Here is a 22,644-nt window from a genome sequence, read left to right on the forward strand (position 1 = left end):
TGCAGCCCATGGTGTGGTATTGAAGTGCAGAAACAGCAGGAGATGTGTTATGAGGGTTCTTGGAGTCCGACCCACGTTGTGTGCAAATGTTAATGAATGTGTGGTGTGTGCCCATGGAGCAAGGCCTGAGGCGTTGGCGCCTTGTTTCCAACATGGGCAGAGCAAGTGATGAGCTGAATCTGCCAGGGCCCTCACTTTGGTTTCCTAACCTCCAGCTCATTTAGTGAGTTGGAGAAGATGGGACTCTGAAATGTTGACGAGGCGAGTTGTGACATTGACAAGGCATTTCCTAATCAAAAATGACAATTATTGGCATTTTACCACTGCAAGAAATTTGAACGTTGATGCATGGGTGAATTTCCTGAGTTGTCCTCTAGCACCAGTTGGAAAATCCGAAGTACTTTCTGACATGTTCTGCTTGGGACTCATTCCTTATCCAATCTTGCTTGGAGTGAGTACGTACAGGATTCAGTAAAACCTGTGCAAAATGCAGACCCAGACATTATATATTGGAATAACCATGGGAAAAATGTGTTGTGACATTTTCCATGGATTACTTCCAATGAAAGATATTTCTTCTCCACGTTAACTCTGTATTGCCATGTATTTTAAGGAATCCCTTCAGTATTGCAAAAGGCATGAATTTTACATGGCTCCCTTTCCACCTTTGCTTTTTGAAAAGCAGGCAATTAATCTTGGTGTACATACAGAGTAGTTTGCGAAGAGAAAGGGCACAGGCTTTGTGATAATGAGTACTTTGGGAGGGGGAGGCACCTAAACTTTTATTTTCCTGCAGTTGGTGAATTCTTTGAGAAAAAAGGAATACAGAGACATTTCCGCCTGTCTCTGATTTTCCAACTGACGTTCCAACTAACATATTCACAGTGACTTAAAAACCTTTTTCTTGGTCTTCGACAATGAAAACGTTTGCCATCTTCAAAATATCTTTTCATTCAATCATAACAAGCAGTGCGGGATCTCGCTTGTTAGAGCCAATCCCCAGGTGAGGTTCCCCAGTTTAAAATTCCAGAAAGGATGGATCGAATAGTTTAGCTCCTGCAGGGAAACAAAATAGAGGGCATGCTCTGAAGTTGTTGAAATCAATGTTGAGTCTGGAAGGCTGTAATATGCCAAAACAGAAAAAGGAGGTGCTATTCTCCAGCTTGCATTGAGTTTCACTGGAGCCTTGCAGCAGCCCTTGGACAGAGTTGATAGCATTAGAGCCAGACAATGGATTGAAATGACAAGCATTTGGTAAGTTGGGATCATGCTAGTCGACTGAGAGGAGGGTTGCTGCAAAGCATTTGCTCGGCCCATGTTGAGGAGACTGAATTTTGGGTGAACAATGCAGTAGACCAAGTTGAAAGAAATACAAGTAAAACGCTGCTGGAAGAAGTGTTTGAGGCCTCGGACAGTGAGGAGTAAGGAGGTAACATGACAAGTGTTACACTTCTTGCAATTGCAGGAGAAGGTGCTATGGGAGGGGCAGTGAAATGTTGCAGACGATAGAGGAGTGGGATTGGTTTTCACAAAGGGAATGGTCTCTTTGGTGTCCTAAATGGAGTGGGAGGGAGCGGGGTCGATGTTGATATCACGTTGAGGGACTCAAATAGGATTGAATAAGTAATATTCCACGAACAACTTTTTTAAAAAATGGGCACATTTACATGATGGAAATGAGATAAATGAAAGGAACATTAATTCAAAGTTAATAAAAGCTCAATCAACTGGAGGAGGTTATTTGTGGATTGATTATTGAAGCATTGATGAAATACACAGGATACTTAGTTCTTAATTGGAGTTGCATTTGTTCCAAAGTTGAGATCTTTCATACAAATAAACATGTTATCAGTGTCCCTTTCTAATTGGCCCACTCTGATATTATACAGCACTGCTGAGAAAAGGCCATCAGTCTCCCAACTCATTTGCTTGTCTCAAACAAAAACAGGTTTCTGTTCCAAACACCAAGTCAAATTTCCCCACACTGTCGGTTATGGTTTCTGTACGTACTGACACTGCAGCTCTGTTCTTCAGGAGTGAATAACTCAAAAGCTGATCCTTCTTTAATAACACATTGGACTCCTTTCACTAACACACACATTGCAAACTGTATCATCCCATTGAATAAAATTGAATCAAAATTCAGAACTTATCCCCTCCCAAGGATGAACCTGGTGGTTTGAAGCCAAAATCCTCTTGCTTTCTCCATCCTATTCCCTTTCTCTCTATTGAAACTAAGATTAAAACTTTCATTAAATTTCCTATTTGAATTTCCGATTCCTAATCTTAACTATTTGCAAATGCAGTATTTTGTGTAATTCTCAAATGATGCTAAACTGAAGTTTGGTCATGCACATTGTGCCTATGATATTAAAAAAATGTACTTCAAGTGAACTGTTCAAGTATTCAGTTTAAAAATCTTTTAAATTCTTAAGTGTTTTAATTTTTGAATTTATGTGTATCTTGTCCTGCTTCTTTCACCCCAAAAGGCCAGTTGAACAGTGAGATTAATTTTAAAGTGTTCTTTGTATCACTTTCCTATATTTTAATTGGACTTGTTAACCAACTGTTTGCCATATAGACTGCAAAGTTCCCAAAGGTTATGATTTCCTGTCTGTCTGAGATGGTACTCTTATACAAGAATGAGATAATTAGCTTCAGCTACTTTGAATAAAAGAGGGGAGAATTGTTCCTTGTTTTTGCCTGGAACATAATCCAAGAGCTCTTGTTCAGTTCGTCAGCATTCATGTATCTCATTTTACTGAATTTCTGACCATCACATTGACATTAGGGACCGGAGGTGTTGGTGCAATATTGGTCGAACTGCCAAACAAAAATTGAATGAGAATGATATCAGGTTTTGACATGATGCACCATAGAAATCAGATACAGTCGGTTCTGCAATAATGCGTGATTCTTTCACGTGAATTGGCTTTAATGTGATTGAAGAATTTGGAATGTTATTTGTGGACCATGAACTTTCCTTACCTGTATTGGCTATAACGCGATTTCGACCCCATTATTTTAAATGGCGTGACTATTGCGTGATTTTCTTATAACGTGAGATTGCGCAAGAAGGGAACTATCATATTCTATCAGAATTGACTGTATTGTGGCTGCACTCATTGCTGTTCCCAATATGAAAATATTGACATCTTTACTGTGTTAGGGCCACATGGGTATAGGTTCAGAGAGCACTTGGCTGCAGGAAACAGAAAATCCCCACAGCAAACCTAGGTAGAGAAAAAGTCAGAGGAGAAGAATCGACTAGCAAATTTGTCAGTTATATCCTTGACTGAGTAATTAGAAGTTTTGGTCATATCTTCCATTTTCATTTGCCATTTTTGATCTCTTGATGTGCTCTGTGGTGTTTTAGAAACAACCAAACCAAGTTTAAAGCAGTTTGCTGATGCGAACTGATAATTTGTGGAATGATTTCATTTACTGATTGACTTGCTGTGCATTTCCAGCTTGTCTTTTTTGTTTTTGTGGTTGATTTTAGAATTTGCACATTTTGGGTGTCTGAAAGCTTTTCCTTCAGTATTTTTCAAATTAGCTGGTGTCCACATTATAAACAATTGTTGTACAAAAGCTCAATTGATTTTGCGAGTGGCTATATGTGGATTCCAGCGACAGCAATCTCTGGTATCTGCAGAATGCAAAGGACTTATTCAGGGCAGCCAAGGTTTAGAAAAATCAACAGCAGAGATAATGTTTACATAGCTTCTCGAACATCGAAGTATAGTTAATCTGTTTCTCCAGCCTTCCCTCTCTCTCCTTCTGTCTGTATTACTCTCTCTCTTGCATCTCTCTTTGCCCTCCAATGCTCAATATTCATTTGGACCATAAGTGTAGAATCCCTATAATGCGGGAGCAGGTCACTTTACCCATCGAGTCTGCACCAACTCTCTGAAGAACCTCCCACCCACACCCACCCCGATCTTATCCCCATAACCCTACCATTCCCATGGTCAATCCACCTAGCCTGCATATCCATGGACATTATGGGCAGTTTAGCATGACTAATCCATCTAAACCTGCACATCTCTGGACTGTGGGAGGTAACCAGAGCATCCGGAGGAAACTCCACACAGACAGATGCCTGAGGCTGGAATTGAACCAAAGTCCCTAGCACTGTGAGGCAGCAGTGCTAACCACTGAGCCACCGTGCTGCCCTGTGACTAGCTTGATATCCTGAGTTTTAAATTTGACTCTGAATGCTATCAAAATCTCATGCTGTGAAGTCCCATAACTAGGACGAGGAGTAGAATTGAAGGAGTAGAGTCCTAGAGAAGTGAAATTGTAATATCGGTGTGGTAAAGAGTTTCATCTGAAGCTGGGCTTGAGATCAAGAGGGCCACACTGCACCATATATCATATTTAAATTTGTACATAAGTCCTAACTCTCTTGGGGAGGTAAATGTTGAGATCCACTGCCTGGTGATGCCTGTCTGTTGAAAGACTGCCAACTCTCCAGGTTTGTTTGCCCTCTGTGGAGATGAAATTTCCAACAATATGTCCGGCTCCAGTGGGTCCCCCTATTCCAATGTGATGCTGAACCACACAGACAAATAAATTCTGAATCTTTGGGTTGCACTGAGCCAAATGATTGGGGGCTTGCAGTGTCATTGGGTCAGTTCGCTGATTCCTTACCACTAAGGAGTTTTCCCAAGGATCAGTAGAGACCTGGATTGGTTCCTGCTGAACAGAGGTGAGCAGCCAATTTAAGGCCCCAAATAGGGGCAATCTTAAAGGGCCCCCAAAGGCTATCACCTTGACTGGGAGCCGAGGAAACCAGAAGAACCATGTCCAGTACAGCAAACCACTGTCAGAAAGGGCAGCCCTGAGATGCAAAAGTTGCCACCAGAGTTCCCCTCTACTCTGAGCACCTGCGACTGAGCACCACCCCAATTAAATTAAATTTAACTGTGTGCTCTCTGTGTGTGCCCTTCCATGTTGGAGTTGTCCACACATGCTCAGAGCTGCCTCAGCAGTGTCCATCCTTATGTGTAGGATTACCGAGATTCGAGAGATACTGGCCCTCTGTTTGGACAAGGGACAATAGGAGCAGGTCCAATTGGATGGAGTGAACTAAGACAGCCAGTAAAGAGATTACCTCCAGGAAACAGTGGAACCTGGCAACTAGTGGTTTGCATTTGGTCTCAACATTGGAGTTCATGGCAAACTCCTGCTCAATGCTGATTTAATTGTCAACTGAGCACTTATCTGGGCAATGGTGCAAATTTCACAGGGGCAAAGATGCTGGGAGCAGGTATTCTACCTGTGGGAGCTGCCAGCCAATCCAAGGACAATAGGAGTACATTGCCTGACAGCGTCACCAGGAAGGGACCAACTGCTGCTTCTTTCATGGGATGAGAGTAATCGAGGGCAAGGGCAGCCCTTTATTTTCCATCCCTGATTGCCTTCGATTAAATGTAGCCACCCAAGGGTATAGGTAAGTAACGGCAGGGAGGGGGATCAAGGGTGAGTCAGACACAGGGACACATGTGCCACTCAGTGACCCTTCTTCCCAATATTCAGCCCTTTGGTCACATGCTGACCAACTGTGTCAGATTTTACAGGAGTGTCCCATATTTGTTTGTCCTCTATTCCAAGCCTCCTTGTTGCTGGGATAGGCCATCTCCCTGTAATGATGGACCTCTGATTCTAGCCATGCTGAAAATGCACATGCACATTTGCAAACTGTGCTTTGCTTCTTGAGGCCAGCTTCTGCAATTTTTCCAGCAACCCCTGATCTTTCAACACCCGCTATTCTCTCTCAGATTCGTTAGTAACTTCCCTTCCCCTTCCACTCCTGCAGATGTCTCATGCCAAAGAGTCCCTTACTGTTTTTTGGACCCGGAGAGTTGGTTACCCTGCTTGATCAGGCACCTATTGCAATAGGTGCCCACGATAGGACCTCATTCCACGATCCTCCCTGGCAGGTGTGCTTAGGAGGCAGAATCCCCAGCCTCCATCTTTCCATCTGATTAAAAACCCTCTGACATCAAATTCACCTCTCTGGAGGATATTAAACTTCACCTTCACTTCTATTTATAGACCCTAGGTCTGTCCCTGTGACTGGGGGAAACATTTTCTCTGTGTTTTCCCTAACAAACTCTGTTAATAATCTGCAAAATATTATACCAGGGCATCCCTTATTCTTTCCTTTATTTGAGGTAAAACAATTCCAGACTTTTAAATCTTACTTGTTCGTTACAAATGATGAGTTATGTTATCAGTCTGGTAAATCTATGTTGCACTTTTTTCCCCAGTGCTCCTGTAATCTTTTTATAACATGAAGATGAAGAAGGTTCACAATACTCCCAAGTGTGGTAAAAAAAAATGGTGCTATGCAGATTTAACACTATTCTTTTTATCCACAGGAGCTTACTCCAGCAGTTTTTTTGGGATTGGTTTGACCAATTATCTTGCAGTTTTTTTTCAGTGAGACCGCTGCACTGCAGGAGAGACAGTGGTGTTTATTGGGTTGGAAGGCTGGTTATTACCTGGTAAGAGACCAACACTAAGTGGTTCTTTTATGTGACAAAGTCTGTCCTAGCATTACAAATAATGCAAGTGTAGTTGGTGCCTGAGGTAAAATTGGTCTGGATTTTTGGAAGAACCATGAAGAGAATCCATCTGGATTTGAACTAAAAATTACACTTGCTGAGCAAGTTATTAAACTGTGGCCTCAATAAATCATTATTTGGGGCCAAAGAATTATCTTGAACAATAGATTCATTCCAGGAGAGAGTCTGAAGCTATCAGTTAAAGGTTGAGACAAAAACAGAAATTGCTGAAAAGGTTCAGCAGGTCTGGCAGCATCTGTGGAGAGAAATCAGAGTTAACGTTTTGGGTCAGGTGACCCTTCTTCAGAACAATTTCAATTTCTACTTTCGTCTCTGATTGACAGCCTCCACAATTTTTTTTTTGTAGTTAAGTGTTGAAGTTTTGATGTTTAGGCTGTGCCGGAACTGGAGTCAACAGCAGATGGAAGCTCAAAACAGTACCGCCAGTTCCCAGATTCATGCAGAACTTGGCCATTTCTACAGAGATGGAGGAGTGGGGTGCTGTGGCAAGGGGCCACCTACTTGTATTTGTACCTACCAGTATAATCTGAGATGCCTTAGATTCACTGCCACTAATCCTTCTTATTCGTAATTGTCAGGATTACTGATACTAAATGGGGAAGGATGCCCAAACATGCATTTGGCAGAAAAGAACATCAATATTTTTACTAGAGTAGGTTTATCACACAGCATTTAACAGCTCATTACATCACATCTGAGTTACAGGATATTGTCTTACGAGACCAGAGGCTAGACCAATGAATCAGCACACGTTAATGTATAGCTACATAGGGCTTAGCAAAAACAACTGGTTAGTTTATCCCAGGAATATATCTACATGGGAGGCGATGATCTCACGATATCTGTTTGCACTTTGAGATACTGACTGTCTCATACGATAGATAGATAACACAGCAGCCAGATGAAACAGCTCATTGAGAACCACTTAGTGCCAATGAGTTGAGGCTGACTGGGAATTGTGAGGCATAAAAGATGGCTACAGGAGCAGCCACAGAGCCTGTTATAATGGGGTATCCTGGACATGGGATTCATGTGCCCTGCCCCTTGGATGATGTCGCTGCAATGCAAATGTCTTGGTTTAAACCTTAAAGAGCATTGTCTCCATTTTGAAGTTTCCTTTCATTTCTTAGTTTCCACCACAACTTGCTGATCCTTTCCAGCTGTAAGGCCATGAGTTGATCCTCCAGATCCCTCATTGTTCACAGGCTTAGGTGCAGAAGTAAGCAATTCAGCACCTCAGATCTGCTCTGCCACTCAGAGATCATGGCTGATCTGATAATCTTCAACTCCACTCTCTTGTCTTTTCCCACTAACTCTTGACTCACTTAGTGATTAAAAATCTGTTCTATCTCCACCTTGAATATACTGAAAGACCCAGTCTCAACAACCTGATTGGTAAAGTATTCCACACACTCACTACCCTCTGAGAGAAGAAATTTCTCTTCATCTCTCTCTTAAATGAGTGATCCCTTATTCTGAAGTTATGCCCTCTGGTCCTCCCACAAAGGGAAGCAACCTCTTCACACCCACGCTGTCAAGTCCCTGAAGAATCTTGTACATTTCAATGAAGTCACGGGATGGAGAGGATGCCCTTTGGCTATTAATTCATAACCACAGGGAAGATCTCAATGAGTGACTGCTTGCCCAGACAGTGCAGCTTTTTGTTCCATATTTGAGCCCAATCTTTTAGGATTTAGAATTCCGCAGGGATAATCCTACGGATTCCGGGTGACAGCGACTCCTTCCTTGCCTTGTTTTCCTTTTGTCTGGCTGCTAGCAAGGATATAGAGTCTTTGGGGGTTTTACAATCCTCGGGAAATGAGGGAATAGTTCTTTGATTTTAACCTTCACAATCAGGGAACACTTTAATCTATCTTAAGACTCATGAAAGAGTTAATTCCCACTAGTATGATCCACTGGAGTTTAAAATGAATGTTTAATCTCTCTCCTTGTATTTTCTTCAAAGGGAGAAACACAAAATGTGTCTGTAGTTTGGGACATAATTCACAGGAGGTAATTGGCTATCGAGCAGGCTGTTACTATGCATTGTTGTCTTTGTAATCAATGAAAATCCAGTCTAGTCTGCTTTGAATTGCTTCTTCTTTCCTTATGAAAGATCTGAAATTTGAAGTTCCTTTGCATCCATTACCGTACCATTTTGTGAGTGTCTCTCTCTCTCTCTCGGCAGCTTCTTCCTTTGCATCTACAGTCTTTCTTTTGGCTGTAGCAGCCCTCTTCTAAAAACATATTTTCCGATGACAACTTATAAATACCCATTGTACTTTGGGGTTCTGACCCATGGTCATAAGACAGTGCCTGTTAGCTTCCATTATTGTGCTTGTCTCCCACCTGTAGAGCTAAACCAGATTAAGTGAAAGACCAAAATATCAATAACATTAAATATTCATCCATTACCATTTCTGCTCAGGGAGATTCCCTGTTATGGCAGGATGTTCTACTGAGTGTCATCACCAGTGAGTTATATCCAATTCCATCAAATGTTTGTTTCCATGTTTTCAACTATTCCTGTAAAGTTTGAATGTGTTCTAAGCATCAATACAGTCCAACTGCCAGACTCTTGCTGTTGAGTAGAATATAACATTTATTCTGTTTGGAGAATTTGATTTGTAAGCTAATAAATCATGGAATTATAAATATTTACAACCGAGAATGAAACATATCAGAAAGTGTAAACATTGTACTCCTTGGGACATTTAACTGTATTAACAGCCCTATATAACTACAAGTTGTTCTTGTTATTGTGTGCAGACAGAGTTTGGGATGTGCGGCAGAAGTTGGTTCTTTTGCCTTCAACATTTTCGAACCATAAATGTTGACAGACCAGAGGGAGGCCATTCAGACATCATGTCTGTGTTGGTGCTTTACAAGAGCAATGCAAAATTAGTTTTCTGACTCCATTCCTTCTTTCCTTCATATCTTCTTGAGACTTTACATTCTGTGCATCTGTTACTGCTATTTAGTTCTTTACTACAGTGATGCAACCAAGTGTTCATTTATTTTTGCTTGTTCTGTTTCTTCATACAATCTTAGCAACTTCAGGACTTCCACCCAATTTTATTCCTGTATTTTCTGATACTATCATAATGAAAATCCTCTGGTGAAAAATTCTAGCACTCCATTAACAATAAGATGTGTTTGCCAAATGTATTCTTGATCCATGAAATATCCTGTTCGCATTCCTCACAGAGAAAAAAAAATCAACAGAAAAGGCAATGTAATGCCATAAAGTTCAGAAATCTTATACAAAAAGCAAATTAAATATTCTGATGAAGAGAGACTTAGGTAATAGTCTGCTATATTTCTGGCTCTAAAACTAATTTCTGAAAAATAAGGCCTACGGTAAGTTTAAGCACCACTGAGGATTATTGCGTGCATTTTTACAACGTGTGACCAAGAAACTTCGGTGTCATTGACATATTTTAGGAAACTTAATCTGTAATTGGAATTGGACTAACTCCCAGGATTTGTAACAACCGTAATCTGTAAGGGTAGTCCTGCAGCCTACAACATACTACTTAACATTTCTCAATGATGTGGGACACTGATAGAAATCCTGGCCTATTGACACATAATTGAAAAGTCTCACAATCACTCACATTACACATTGTGGATTTGGTTAAAAATCACACAACACCAGGTTATAGTCCAACAAGTTTATTTGGAAGCAGTGGCTTTCAGAGCACTTTCATTAAGACTTAACAATAATCTAGATTTGTTCAATATATCAATTCAGTTGCATGACACTAATCTTTTTGCGATAAATCATGTGTCTTACGGTCCTGCTCCACAACTATCTGATGAAGGAACAGTGCTCCGAAAGCTAGTGCTTCCAAATAAACATGGGCTATAACCTGGTATTGTGTGATTTTTCACTTTGTCCACTCCAGTCCAACACTGGCTCCTCCAAATTATGGATCCCGATTGAGGAACTGAGGGCATTGTCGCTACATTTGCAGATGACACAAAGATAGATGGAGGGACAGGTAATGTTGAGGAAGCAGAGGTGCTGCAGAATGACTTGGACAGGCTAGGCAAAGAAGTGGCAGATGGAAAACAATGTGGGAGAGTCTGAGGTTATGCATTTTGTTAGGAAGAATACAGGACTAGACTATTTGCTGAATGGGGAAGGTTTCAGAAATCTGAAAAAACAAAGGGACATGGCAGTTTTAGTTCAGGATTCTCTGAAGGTTAACATGCAAGTTCAGTTGGCAGTTAGGAAGGCAAATGTAATGTGAACATTCATTTCAAGAGGGCTAGAATATGTGAGCAAAGTTGTACTGCTGAGGCTGTATAAGGCTCTAGTCAGGCTACATTTGAAGTATTCAGAGCAGATTTAAGCCCTGTATTTAATGAAGGATGTGCTGAATTGGAGGAGGTCCAGAGGAGGTTTACAAGAATGATCCCAGAGATGGAGGGCTTGTCATATGAGGTATGATTGAGGACTCTGGGTCTGCACTCAGTGGAGTTTAGAATGATTGGGTGGGGAGAGTATCTGATTGAAACTTACAGAATACTGAGAGACCTGAATAGAGTGGACATGGTGAAGATGTTTTCAGTGTTAGGACTCAAGGGTAGACTTAGAGTGAAGGGATGACCCTTTAGAAGTGAGATGACAAGTAATTTCTTCATCAGCAAGTGGTTAATCTGTGGAACTCAATGCCACAGAGAGCTGTGGAGGCCAAGTTACTGAGGGTATTTAAGACAGAGATAAATAGGTTTTTGATTGGAAGAGGATCAAGGGTTAAAGAGAGAACACAGGAGAATGGGGTTGAGAGACATATCAGCCATGATACATTGAATGGTTTGACAGACACTTGAATGGATCAATTGGCCTAATTCTGCTTCCATATCTTACGGTGTCCAGCAGTAATTCCCCTTTTTTTCCATCCATGTCTTGAATGAATTTTGTTAAGTGCACCAATATCAAGCCAATGAGTGGATATACATCATCAGTAGAAATAAAAACAAAATACAGAATATGTATTTTTAAAAGGTTACTGTAGACATGAAATAAGTCCCTGTTTTAATATTTAGTTGCAAAAATGAAAATAAATGCTGATAAGTGTGTGAGACTCTCTCTTGACTTACTTATTGAATTCTTTAGTTTTGTTTTTCTGTTACTATACAATCAATGTTGGTATCTCTCAGCAGGTCATATTCGAGGTTAATTTCATGTATCTTAAATGTTAAAATGATCTGTATTTCATGGTGGAAAAATGGCCTCATCACTCACCATCTTGTATGCTATCTATTTCACTTTAGTGCTGGCTAGCAGTGCTGTTGGCAAAGAGCTCTCACTATTTTACTCTGCAAATTTTTAACAATAAAGGAAATATTTTCCCTTTCTAAGCAGTAGGATGACGATGTGTGTTTACGGTGGCATGAAAACGGAGCACTTGTGGAGATAACAAGTTACAGCTACAATAATATTGAATCATTTTGTTGATTAGTTTAGAAATTAAATGAAGATGAAGAGCAAAGCTAGCAAATAGAAACCAATCACACAAAACATTTCCAGGCAGACAAATTGCACATCTAGGTGTACAGTAAGCAAATACTCTCAATCCAGTGGGACAAGCTGAAGCAGTTCCTACCACATACATATAGAATATTAAAACAGAGAATTTTCACTAGGTCTGTGCAGAGAGAAGCTGAATTACCATTTCAAATTTTTAACCTTTCATTAAAATTCAATACTATTGTATCCATCACACATGTACAACTTTACCCTATGCATATGCTGATCTAATGAACAGAACTTTGATTCCTTAAAAGTAGTAGTATACTTATTTCACACATTTCTTTAGGAATGAATAACGCTTTTGAGATATATTTTGGCAGCTTGCGTTCATTACTACAAAAAAATGATTGTAAAGAGGATGTTTTTATGTGAACTCTGCCACATTTGCAAAGTCCAAAATCAGATGGGGTACCGTTAGGGATGGAGAGCAAGTGAAAATTCAGCTCTAGTACTGTCATATGCTTCAAAATAATGTTGATTTATTTACAAAACATAGTATTGTCTTATCAGAAGTAATGGGTGTTCTGTTTGAAAAAAGGTTCATCTTTGGGATTTTCAGTATTTTTAGAAATAGACAATGTTTCAATTCTACATTGAGCAGCACATATACACCAAATGCTGTTTGCAGACAATTCTAATTGCCTTCATTTTAACATTCCAGCATCATGGATCGAGAAGTTGCTTTAATGTCAGAAATGGATAAAGTCAAAAAGGAAGCAAGTAAGTAATAAGCAGTTTTCTTTGATAGAGCTAGAGGATCATGTCAAAAGATTCTATTTTCCCTGTGCTCGTTCTATAATTTCAATATTCACATTTCATGATATTCAGCATGTATTAAGAAGATGGTTTTCACACCATTATAACAATCCAAAGCACTCTCCAGCTCATGACATCTAATGAAGACAATACTTTAATAGTAAGATATGAAATAAACACTATTTAAATGTGACTTGCCATTTCCAATTCAGTATCAGCTTGACAGTTTCAATATTCAAATGTTGGTCTGAGTAATAGCTGAATTATTCCAATATGTATTCAATGCATAATGTGTACCAGCATTTTGAAGTGACTGAAACCTCACCTGTTCATGTTGGTGAAACCTTCAGCCTAATCCTTCAATTTGCATCAGACATTAAAATGCTGGCCAGTGTATAGATCACTGGTAAGAGACAGCGAATGGAATGTTACTTACAAAGCAAAAATAGAAGATCCTTTTCCATAGCTAATTGGTATAAATTTACAAAGCTGGAATCAATAAACAACTACTCAAAATACTGTGGTGCTGAAAATCTGAAATACAGCAGAAAATTCTGGAAACCACTCTAGTGCAGTCAGTATCTATGGAGAGAGAAATGGTTAACATTTCGGGTAAGTGATATTTCATCAGAAATGCTTGATAGTTTATAAACCTTATAAAGAGAAGGTATGGTTTTGTTCAAAGGCTTCCTTTGAATCAATCAGTTCTGTGAAATAAATACTGTTAAAGATATTGCATTCTGCAAGTACAGGTAAACTAATGCGGTTTACCTCATTTGTAACAAAAGCTTTGGGTTCTGTAAGATGTCAAAGCTTTCTCATCTCTCTCTGGCTGCCACAGACTGCCAGTAATGTGTCACAATAAGAGAATCACAAAATTGTTATGGTGCAGAAAGCACTACAAATGAGCATTATGATTTAATGTCATTCTTCTGCCTTTTCCCTGTAACCTTGAACATCTTTTCTATTCAAATAATAATCCAATACCATTTGAATGCATCAATTGAATCTACCTCTGCCACACCGTCAGGTTTTACATCCCAGGCCCTAACAACTCAGTGTGTGGAAATTATTTTGTGTCGCATTTGATTTGCTTCTTTTGCTAATAAATTTGATTCATTTTACAAGTGGGAACAGATTCTCCATATCGAATCTATCCAGACCCCAAATTATTTTGAAAATTTCAATCAAATATTTTTTAGTCATTTCCACTCCAAGAAGAGGAACCCCACCATCTCCAAACAATCTTCATAATTGGTTCCAGGGATAAGAAACTTTATTCTTGTAAGCATCTTCTGCACTCTTTTCAGTGTGTTCAGACCTTTCCTGAGGTGTGGTTCCCTGAACGTATGTTAGATAAGGTCTAACTAGTGTCTAATACAAATTCAGCATAAGCTCCTTGTTCTTTTACTCCTTTTACTCCTTTCCTTTTAATAAAGCTGAAGATGTTGTGTTAACTACTCTCATCATTTATCCTATACCTGCAGTGACTTACACACGTGCATTCTTAGGTCACTCTCTGAAGTACACTTCATTTTGTACAGTCTCTCCATGTTTTTTCTACTAAACATAATCAACTCACATTCCTCTGCATTGAATTTCAACAGTCACCTCTCTGGTCATTCCAGCAACTTGTAAATGTCATTTTGAAGTTCAACACTGTCCTCTTTATAGTTTACAGTTATTCAAAGGTTTGTATCATCTGCAAAATTTGAAATTCCCATTTACCCCAAACATATGTCATTGGAAATGTCAGGAAGTGCAAGGGTGCCCAATACTACCATTGGGAAACTCCACTACAGATGTTCTTCCAGTCCAAAAACACCTAGTAATCACACATTCTGTTTCTTGTCACACAGGCAATTTTATTCAATCACCTTCAAAGTTGCTCACAAGTCTGTTATTGGCATGGTATCAACAACTTTCCAGAGCAACAATTTTCCTGATCAATTCTCTCTGCTTCTTTCTCAAAAACCCAGCACTTTGGTCAAACATGATTTCTCCCTTAAGAAATCCAAGCTGGTTCTGCTTCACTCACCCACATTTGCTCATGTTGGCAGATCAAGTTATTGATTCTAGAAATTTTCCCACCACCAAAGTTCAAGCTGGTCTGTAATTGCTGGACCTATCCTTACACCATTTATTGAACCAAGATGTAATGTTTGCAATTCTCCAGGCCTCTGGCACCACTCTGGAATCTAAGGGAGAGTGAAAATTTATGGCCATTGCCTCCACAATGTCTACACTCACTTCCTTCAGCATTCTTGGAAATATTCCATACAGTTCCAGTGCCTTGTCGGTACCAACAGTCTATCCAATATTGCCTAATTATTAATTTTGAGCCCTTTTAGTGATTGAATTTCATTGTCTGTCACTATGATCTAGGTCATGATGTGGACGAGCTGGTGTTTGGGTGGACAAAGTTAAAAATCACACAACACCAGGTTATAGTCCAACAGGTTTATTTAGAAACACTAGCCTTCAGAGTGCCGCTCCATCATCAGTTACCTGAACAGGTACCTGATGAAGGAGCAGTACACCGAAAGCTAGTGATTTTTATTTATGTCCTAGGTCATACTGCATCCTTTATAAAGACAGAGGCAAAGTATTTATTTAATACCGTCTGTGTCACTGTTTCCATGTGAAAATCCCATTTTGGACCTAATCAGACATATTTCTCCTTGCACTCCCCTTTCACTATGTCTGAGCATACAGAAGATTTTAGGATTCCCTTTTCTGTTCGCTGCCAGCATCTTCTCATCATCCCATTTTGTGACTCTTGTTTGCCTTACAACTCCTTTCTGAACTTTCTACTTTCTAGCTTGATTCTTGATTTCATTCTCTACCTGATACCTGTCAAAAACAAAACCTTTTTCTTCTTTGCCTTAAAGTCTGACTCTATGTTTTTCATCCAGGGAGGTCTGGATTTACTTGTCTTACCTTTCTATTTTGAGGGAATATATATTCACCGCGCCTGACCTATCTTCTTTGAAGGTAACCTATTGTTCAGTTACAGTTTCTCCCAACTAACTGTTGGCTCCAGTTTAACTGGCCCAGTTCTAGTCTCACCCATTGAAATAGTCTCTCCCCCAGTTAATTACTTTTACTCTGGATTCTTTGTTGTAAATTTCCACCATCATTCTAAACCTTGTGATACAATAATCACTGTCTCCCAAATGTGGCGCCATTATCACTTGGTCTACTTGGCCCACCTCATTCCCAAGACTCAACTGGACCGAACACTTTCCTGTTGGACTCGAAGCATACTGCTTGTCTACATGCTTCCACTCGTTGGTTGTCTATAGACTGAACTATGTAATTGCACTTTTTTATTCCTCAGTTCTAGCTAAATTGATTCTATTAAACTGTCTAGAATCTTTTCTCCTGCACAGATCTTAATCAGCACTGTCATCCCTCCACCTTTTTCTACCTTTCTTATTTTTACTGAGTACCTTGCATCCAGGAATGTTTAACACCCATTCCTGCCCTTCCTTGAGCCATGTCTCTGTTATAGCCATCACATCATAATTCCACATGGCAGCCTGCACTGTAACTCACCCATCTGTTTACTGTCCTCCATGCATGCACAAACATGCACTGTACCTCTGATTTAGAATATTTTAATTTCACCATTATGTTTGTTTCTATGTATTAGCCAATTATTCTAGCACTGTCTCTCCCTGTATTTTACATGTTCTGTCATTCCTTTCTGATATTCTCTCCCAGATCCCAAGAAGGAGAAAAAACTGTTTTTTTTTTCAATATTACATACACCACCCCTGTATGAAAAGAAAACAGAAAATTTAAAAATACCTGTTCATGCTAAAGTAAACTGCAGCGAAAACTGAAAACAATATGAGTAAGCCAACATTTCCAATCTAAGTTAATCTGCCTCCAACACCGGTCCAGGAGCCATTATTCAATTATTCAATTTCAACAGCAGTTGCCCCATTAATAGATGCCTGCTCAATAATGCATACTCTAACATATGGTCTAACTTACTATCTTTTGATGCTTTACCGAAAGGGATAGTTAAATTCCCATTCATTTGAGTACATCAATTCAAAGCAATTGGGCAGAATCAGTTAAAGCAGCAAATCAATAAAGTACAGTTAAAAGCACTTGCTTTTGTGGTTTGTTTTCCCCGACTTAAAATTCAGCTTTGCCTGAACTGGGCCCCTTACCTTCCCCTCCACAAAACCATCTGTGCAATCGAGTCAACATTGCAAAATTCCACTGATGGCACTGATTCTGGAAGGTTGTCAAACTGGGTTTATTTTCTTGGTTGCACGGGTTTTATATATTTAAAGTAATTTTCTACTCCAGTATCAGTCGTGGTAAAATTACAGGGCAAAGTTGTCAGCACCAAAATTCACTCCCACTGGAAGAAGCATAGGTTTACATAGGGCACCCAGCACTCAACTGAGCTGGATTAACCTAATTCAGTTCTTTGACAAAATAATTAAGGATTGTTAGAGGTTATGGTTAGGTGTTGAGGATGAGCATTTTTAAAAAGATGTTGGAGAAAGAATCACTTGCCTGTTTTCATGGGAGAATAGTAGTACATGGTATTGATTGAATTGTGATGAATTGAGTAAGTACTAGCTAAGGAATACGAGGCACAGGGTAGAGGTGAATGGATGTTTTTCTGACTGGACAGAAGTACACAATGGAGTCTCCCAGGAACATCTCATTATGTTTGTGCCTTGGACTTGGTATGAGGAGTACAGTTTCAAAGTTTACAGATGGTATGAGATTTGGCAATGCAGTAAATAGTGGGCATGATTATAGCAAAACTCAGGAGGGGATCGATAGATAGACTGAGGTAGTGCATAGACACATGAGAGTTGCTATTTAATTTGAATAAGTATGAAGTCATGCAACAACGTAAGTGTTAAAGAGTCATAGAGCTGTACAGCATGGAAACCGACCCTTCGGTCCAACTCGTCTATGCTGACCAGATATCCTAAATTAATCTAGTCCCATTTGTAGCACTTGGCCCATTTCCCTCCAAACCCTTCCTATTCATCTCCCCATCCAGAAGCTGTTTAAATGTTGTAATTATACCAGCCTCCACTTCTTTCTCTGGCAGCTCACCCTCTGCATGAAAAAGTTGCCCCTTAAGTCACTTTTAAATTTTTCCCTCTCACCTTAAACCTATGCCCTCTAGTTCTGGACTCCCCTACTCTGGGGAAAAGATCTCGGCTATTCATCCTATCCATGCCCTCATGATTTGTTAAGCCTCCGACGCTCCATAGAAAATAGTCCCAGACAATTCAGCCTGTCCCTATAACTCAAACCCTCCTACCCTGGTAACATCCTTATAAATCTTTTCTGAACCCTTTCAAGTTTCACAGCATCCTTCCAATAGCAGTTAAACACAGTATTCCAACAGGAGCCTAACCAATGTCCTGTAGCCACAACATGACCTCCCAACTCCTATACTCAATGCTCTGACCAATAAAATCAAGCATACCAAACACCTTCTTTGCTATCCTGTATACCTGTGACTCCACTTTCAAGTAATTATGAACCTGCACTCCAAGATCTCTTTGTTCAGCAACACGCCCCAGGTCCTTACCATTACGTGTATAAGTCCTGCCCTGATTTGCCTTTCCAAAATGTACCCTACATTTATCTAGATTAAAATCCATCTACCACTCCTTGGCCCACCAAGGTTCTGTTGCACTCTGAGGTAATCTTCTTCACTGTTCACTACACCACCAACTTTGATGTCATCTGCAAACTTACTGACCATGCTCCTATGTTCACATCCAAATCATTTATGATGAAAACCAGTGGACGCAGCACTAATCCTTGTGGCACACCACTGGTCACCGGCCTCCAGCCTGAAAAGCAACCCTCCACCGCCACCCTCTGTCTCCTACTTTTGAGCCAGTTCTATATCCTGGTATTTCATGTGACCTAACCTTGCTAACCAGTCTACCACATGGAACCTTGATGAAGGCCTTATTGATGTACATATAGATTAATGTCCACTGCTCAATTTTCATCAATCCTTAATGACAGTGTAAAGTCAAGGGAGTATATTTCTCACTGGCTCACTAATTAAGTTCTGGACAAGAAATCCATTGGGACTTCCTAGAACCACCATCCAATGAAAGCCTTTAGATTGTTAAATCATGGCCACTTAAAGGGCCTGAACCACCAAGTCTCTAATTACTTGTTTTCCCAGCATGTGGAAAACATGGCAGTTTTCCCATCTAAAAAACCAGAGTGACCTACCTGCTAAGTTTGGAGGGGTAGTACAATCTGAGGCCACCATGGATGAGGGACAAATGGGGGGAGGGTGGGTGGAGGGAGGTTCCCTCTGAAAGTCACATCCCTGTCCCTGCCTCTGGCTCCCCAATACCCCTTCATAGAAGATCGAGAGTGTTTATCTTCTTGCTGCTGGATCTTTCAAGACGCAGGTTTGGATCAAAGGTTTTTAGAATCCAGGAACTGCTATATTCTGATTGGCTGGTGGCTTCTGGTGATTTTCCAAATCAGCTGATTAACAATCATTGGACAAAGCTACCTCCATGATAAGGGTGGCATATTAGTTGCCACCAAATATGTCTGCTTCTACGCTTAGAATAAATAGGGGAAAATTGCACCTTGCAATTCTACTGTGAGTGCCATCAGTTGTTTTATAGGTGGAAGACCTGTTAAAGATATGTATTTCTGTTGAGAATCACATTCTTAGATGTATTAATAAACCTATACCAGGTTATCATTCTGAAATACAATAGTGTTTAATGGAACAAGCAAAAAGGAACAATTACTTACCTATCTTCTGCCCAATTGCACTAGTTCATTATGTTAGTCGTTATGCACATGAATTTTCACAGAAACTAAAACCTAACCAGTACAATTCTAACCCCATTTCCCAGCTGCACATAAATAAAAAACTGTACTCCTTTTATGCAAATGCATTTGATACAAGTTCGTCAATGCCAGATTTTCAGGAATCCTAAGACTGGCTTATACTTGGCCCTCAGTCTTAATTTATATTGGCCATTATTCATTGATGAACTGTCCTGCCTCCACAGAATCTTGATGACAAGTCCTGGGACAGAGCTTGTGGACCTGCTGCACAATTCAATATGCTGTTTGCAGAGACAATTCTGCTCTCCCTGCGACACAACACTGAACGTCTTTGTCTTTATTTAAAAAAAACAATTGGAGAGTCATAAAGATGTACAGCATGGAAACAGACCCTTTGGTCCAACTCATCTATGCCGACCAGGTATCCCAACCCAATGTGGTCCCACCTGCCAGCACGTGGCCCATATCCCTCCAAACCCTTCCTATTCATATACCCATCCAGATGCCTTTTAAATGTTGCAATCATACTCGCCAATTCCTCTGGCAGCTCATTCCATACAGACATCACCCTCTGCATGAAAACAGTTGCCCCTTAGGTCTCTTTTATATCTTTCCCCTCTCACCCTAAATCTGCGCCCTCTAGTCTTCCTAATCCCAGGGAAAATACTTTGTCTATTTATCCTATCCATGCCTCTCATGATTTTATAAAAATTATAAGGTCACCCATCAGCCTTTGACCTTCCAGGGAAAACAGCCTATTGAACCTCTTCCTATAGCTCAAATCCTCCAACCCTGGCAACATCCTTGTAAATCTTTACTGAACCCTTTCAAGTTTCACAACATCTTTCCAATAGGAAGGAGACCTAAATTGCATGCAATATTCCAAAAGTGGCCTAACCAATGTCTGTACAGCCGCAACACGACCTCCTAACTCCTGTACTCAATACTCCGACCAATAAAAGAAAGCATATCAAACACCTTCTTCACTATCCTATCTACCTGCAACTCCACTTTCAAGGAGCTATGAACCTGCACTCCAAGATCTGATAAGGAGACCAGAATTGTGCGCGATATTCCAAAATTGGCCTAGCCACAGCCTATCCTATCTACCTGTAACTCCACTTTCGAGGTGCTATGCACCCCAAGTTCTCTTTGGTCAGCAACACTCCTTAGGACCTTACCATTAAGTGTATAAGTCCTGCTAAGATTTGCTTTCCCAAAATGCAGCACCTCACATTTCTCTAAATTAAACTCCATCTGCCACTTCTCAGTCCATTGGCCCATCTGATCATGATCCCATTGTAATTTGAGGTAATCTTCATCACTATCCACTACACCTCCAATTTTGGTGTCATCTGCAAACTTACTAATTATACCTCTTTTGCTCACATCCAAACCATCTATATAAATGACAAAAAGTAGTAGACACAGCACCGATCCTTGTGGCACTCCACTGGTCACAGACCTCCTGTCTGAAAAGTAACCATCCACCACCACCCTCTGTCTTCTACCTTTGAGCCAGTTCTGTATCCAAATAGCTAGTTTTGCTTGTATTCCATGAGATCTAACCTTGCTAATTAGTCTCCCATGGGGAACCTTGTCGAACGCCTCACTGAAGTCCTTCTCAATCACGCCTACCGCTCTGCCCTCATCAATTCTCTTTGTTACTTCCTCAAAAAACTAAATCAAGTTTGTGAGACATGATTAGAAATTAGAACATTAGAAATGTGAAGCATATTCAAGGAAAATTTCCTGTGTGTCCTAGATAAGTATGTACCTGTCAGGCAGGGAGGAAGCTGTAGAGCGCAGGAGCCGTGGTTTACAAAGGAAGTGGAATCTCTGGTCAAGAGGAAGAAGCAGGCTTATGTTAGGATGAGATGTGAAGGCTCAGTTAGGGTGCTTGAGGGTTACAAGGTAGCCAGGAAAGACCTACAGAGAGAGCTCAGAAGAGCCAGGAGGAGACATGAGAAGTTGTTTGTGGATAGGATCAGGGTAAACTCTAAGGTTTTCTATAGGTATCTAAGGAATAAAAGAATGATGAGAGTAAAATTAGGGCCAATCAAGGACAGTAGTGGGAAGTTGTGTGTGGAGTCGGAGGAGATACGGGAAGCACTAAATGAATATGTTTCGACAATATTCACTCTAGAAAACGACAATATTGTCGAGGAGAATACTGAGATACAGGCTACTAGACTAGGTGGGATTGAGGTTCACAAGGAAGGGGTATTAGAAATCCAGCAGAGTGTGAAAATAGATAAGTCCCCTGGCCCAGATGGGATTTATCCTAGGATCCTCTGGGAAGCCAGGGAGGAGATTGCCGAGCCTTTGGCATTGATCTTTAAATCGTCATTGACTACAGGAATAGTACCAGAAGACTGGAGGATAGCAAAGGTGGTTCCCCTGTTCAAAAAGGGGAGTAGAGACAATCCTTATTTCAGTTGTTGGTAGAGTGTTGGAAAAGGTTATAAGAGATAGATTTATAATCATCTAGAAAAGAGTAATTTGATGAGGGATAGTCAGCAAGGTTTTGTGAAGGGTAGGTCGTGCCTCACAAACCTTATTGAGAAGGTGACTGAACAGGTAGATGAGAGTAAACCGGTTGATGTGGTGCATATGGATTTCAGCAAGGCATTCGATAAGGTTCCCCACAGTAGGCTATTGTACAAAATGTGGAGGAATGGGATTGTGGGAGATATAGCAGTTTGGATCAATAATTGACTTGCTGAAAGAAGACAGAGAGTGGTGGTTGATGGGAAATGTTCATCGTGGAGTCCAATTACTGGTGGTGTACCGCAAGGGTCGGTGTTGGGTCCACTGCTGTTCATCATTTTTATAAATGACCTGGATGAGGGCGTAGAAGGGTGGGTTAGTAAATTTGCAAACGACACTAAGGTCGGTGGAGTTGTGGATAGTGACGAAGGATGT

At 40.4% G+C, this 22,644-nt stretch overlaps 1 protein-coding gene across 3 annotated transcripts in view; it reads left to right on the top strand.

Moving 5' to 3' along the window:
- Positions 1-22,644, top strand: part of LOC122551286 (spermatogenesis-associated serine-rich protein 2-like) — a 157,709-nt gene that overhangs the window by 107,039 nt on the left and 28,026 nt on the right. For all 3 annotated transcript variants that reach the window (XM_043692962.1, XM_043692960.1, XM_043692961.1), the window contains exon 8: positions 12,797-12,855. In XM_043692962.1, coding sequence (XP_043548897.1) covers positions 12,797-12,855 — 59 coding nt within the window. The remainder of the gene's footprint in view (positions 1-12,796; positions 12,856-22,644) is intronic.

Source organism: Chiloscyllium plagiosum, chromosome 7, assembly GCF_004010195.1.
Source record: "Chiloscyllium plagiosum isolate BGI_BamShark_2017 chromosome 7, ASM401019v2, whole genome shotgun sequence".
Lineage (NCBI taxonomy): Eukaryota > Metazoa > Chordata > Chondrichthyes > Orectolobiformes > Hemiscylliidae > Chiloscyllium > Chiloscyllium plagiosum.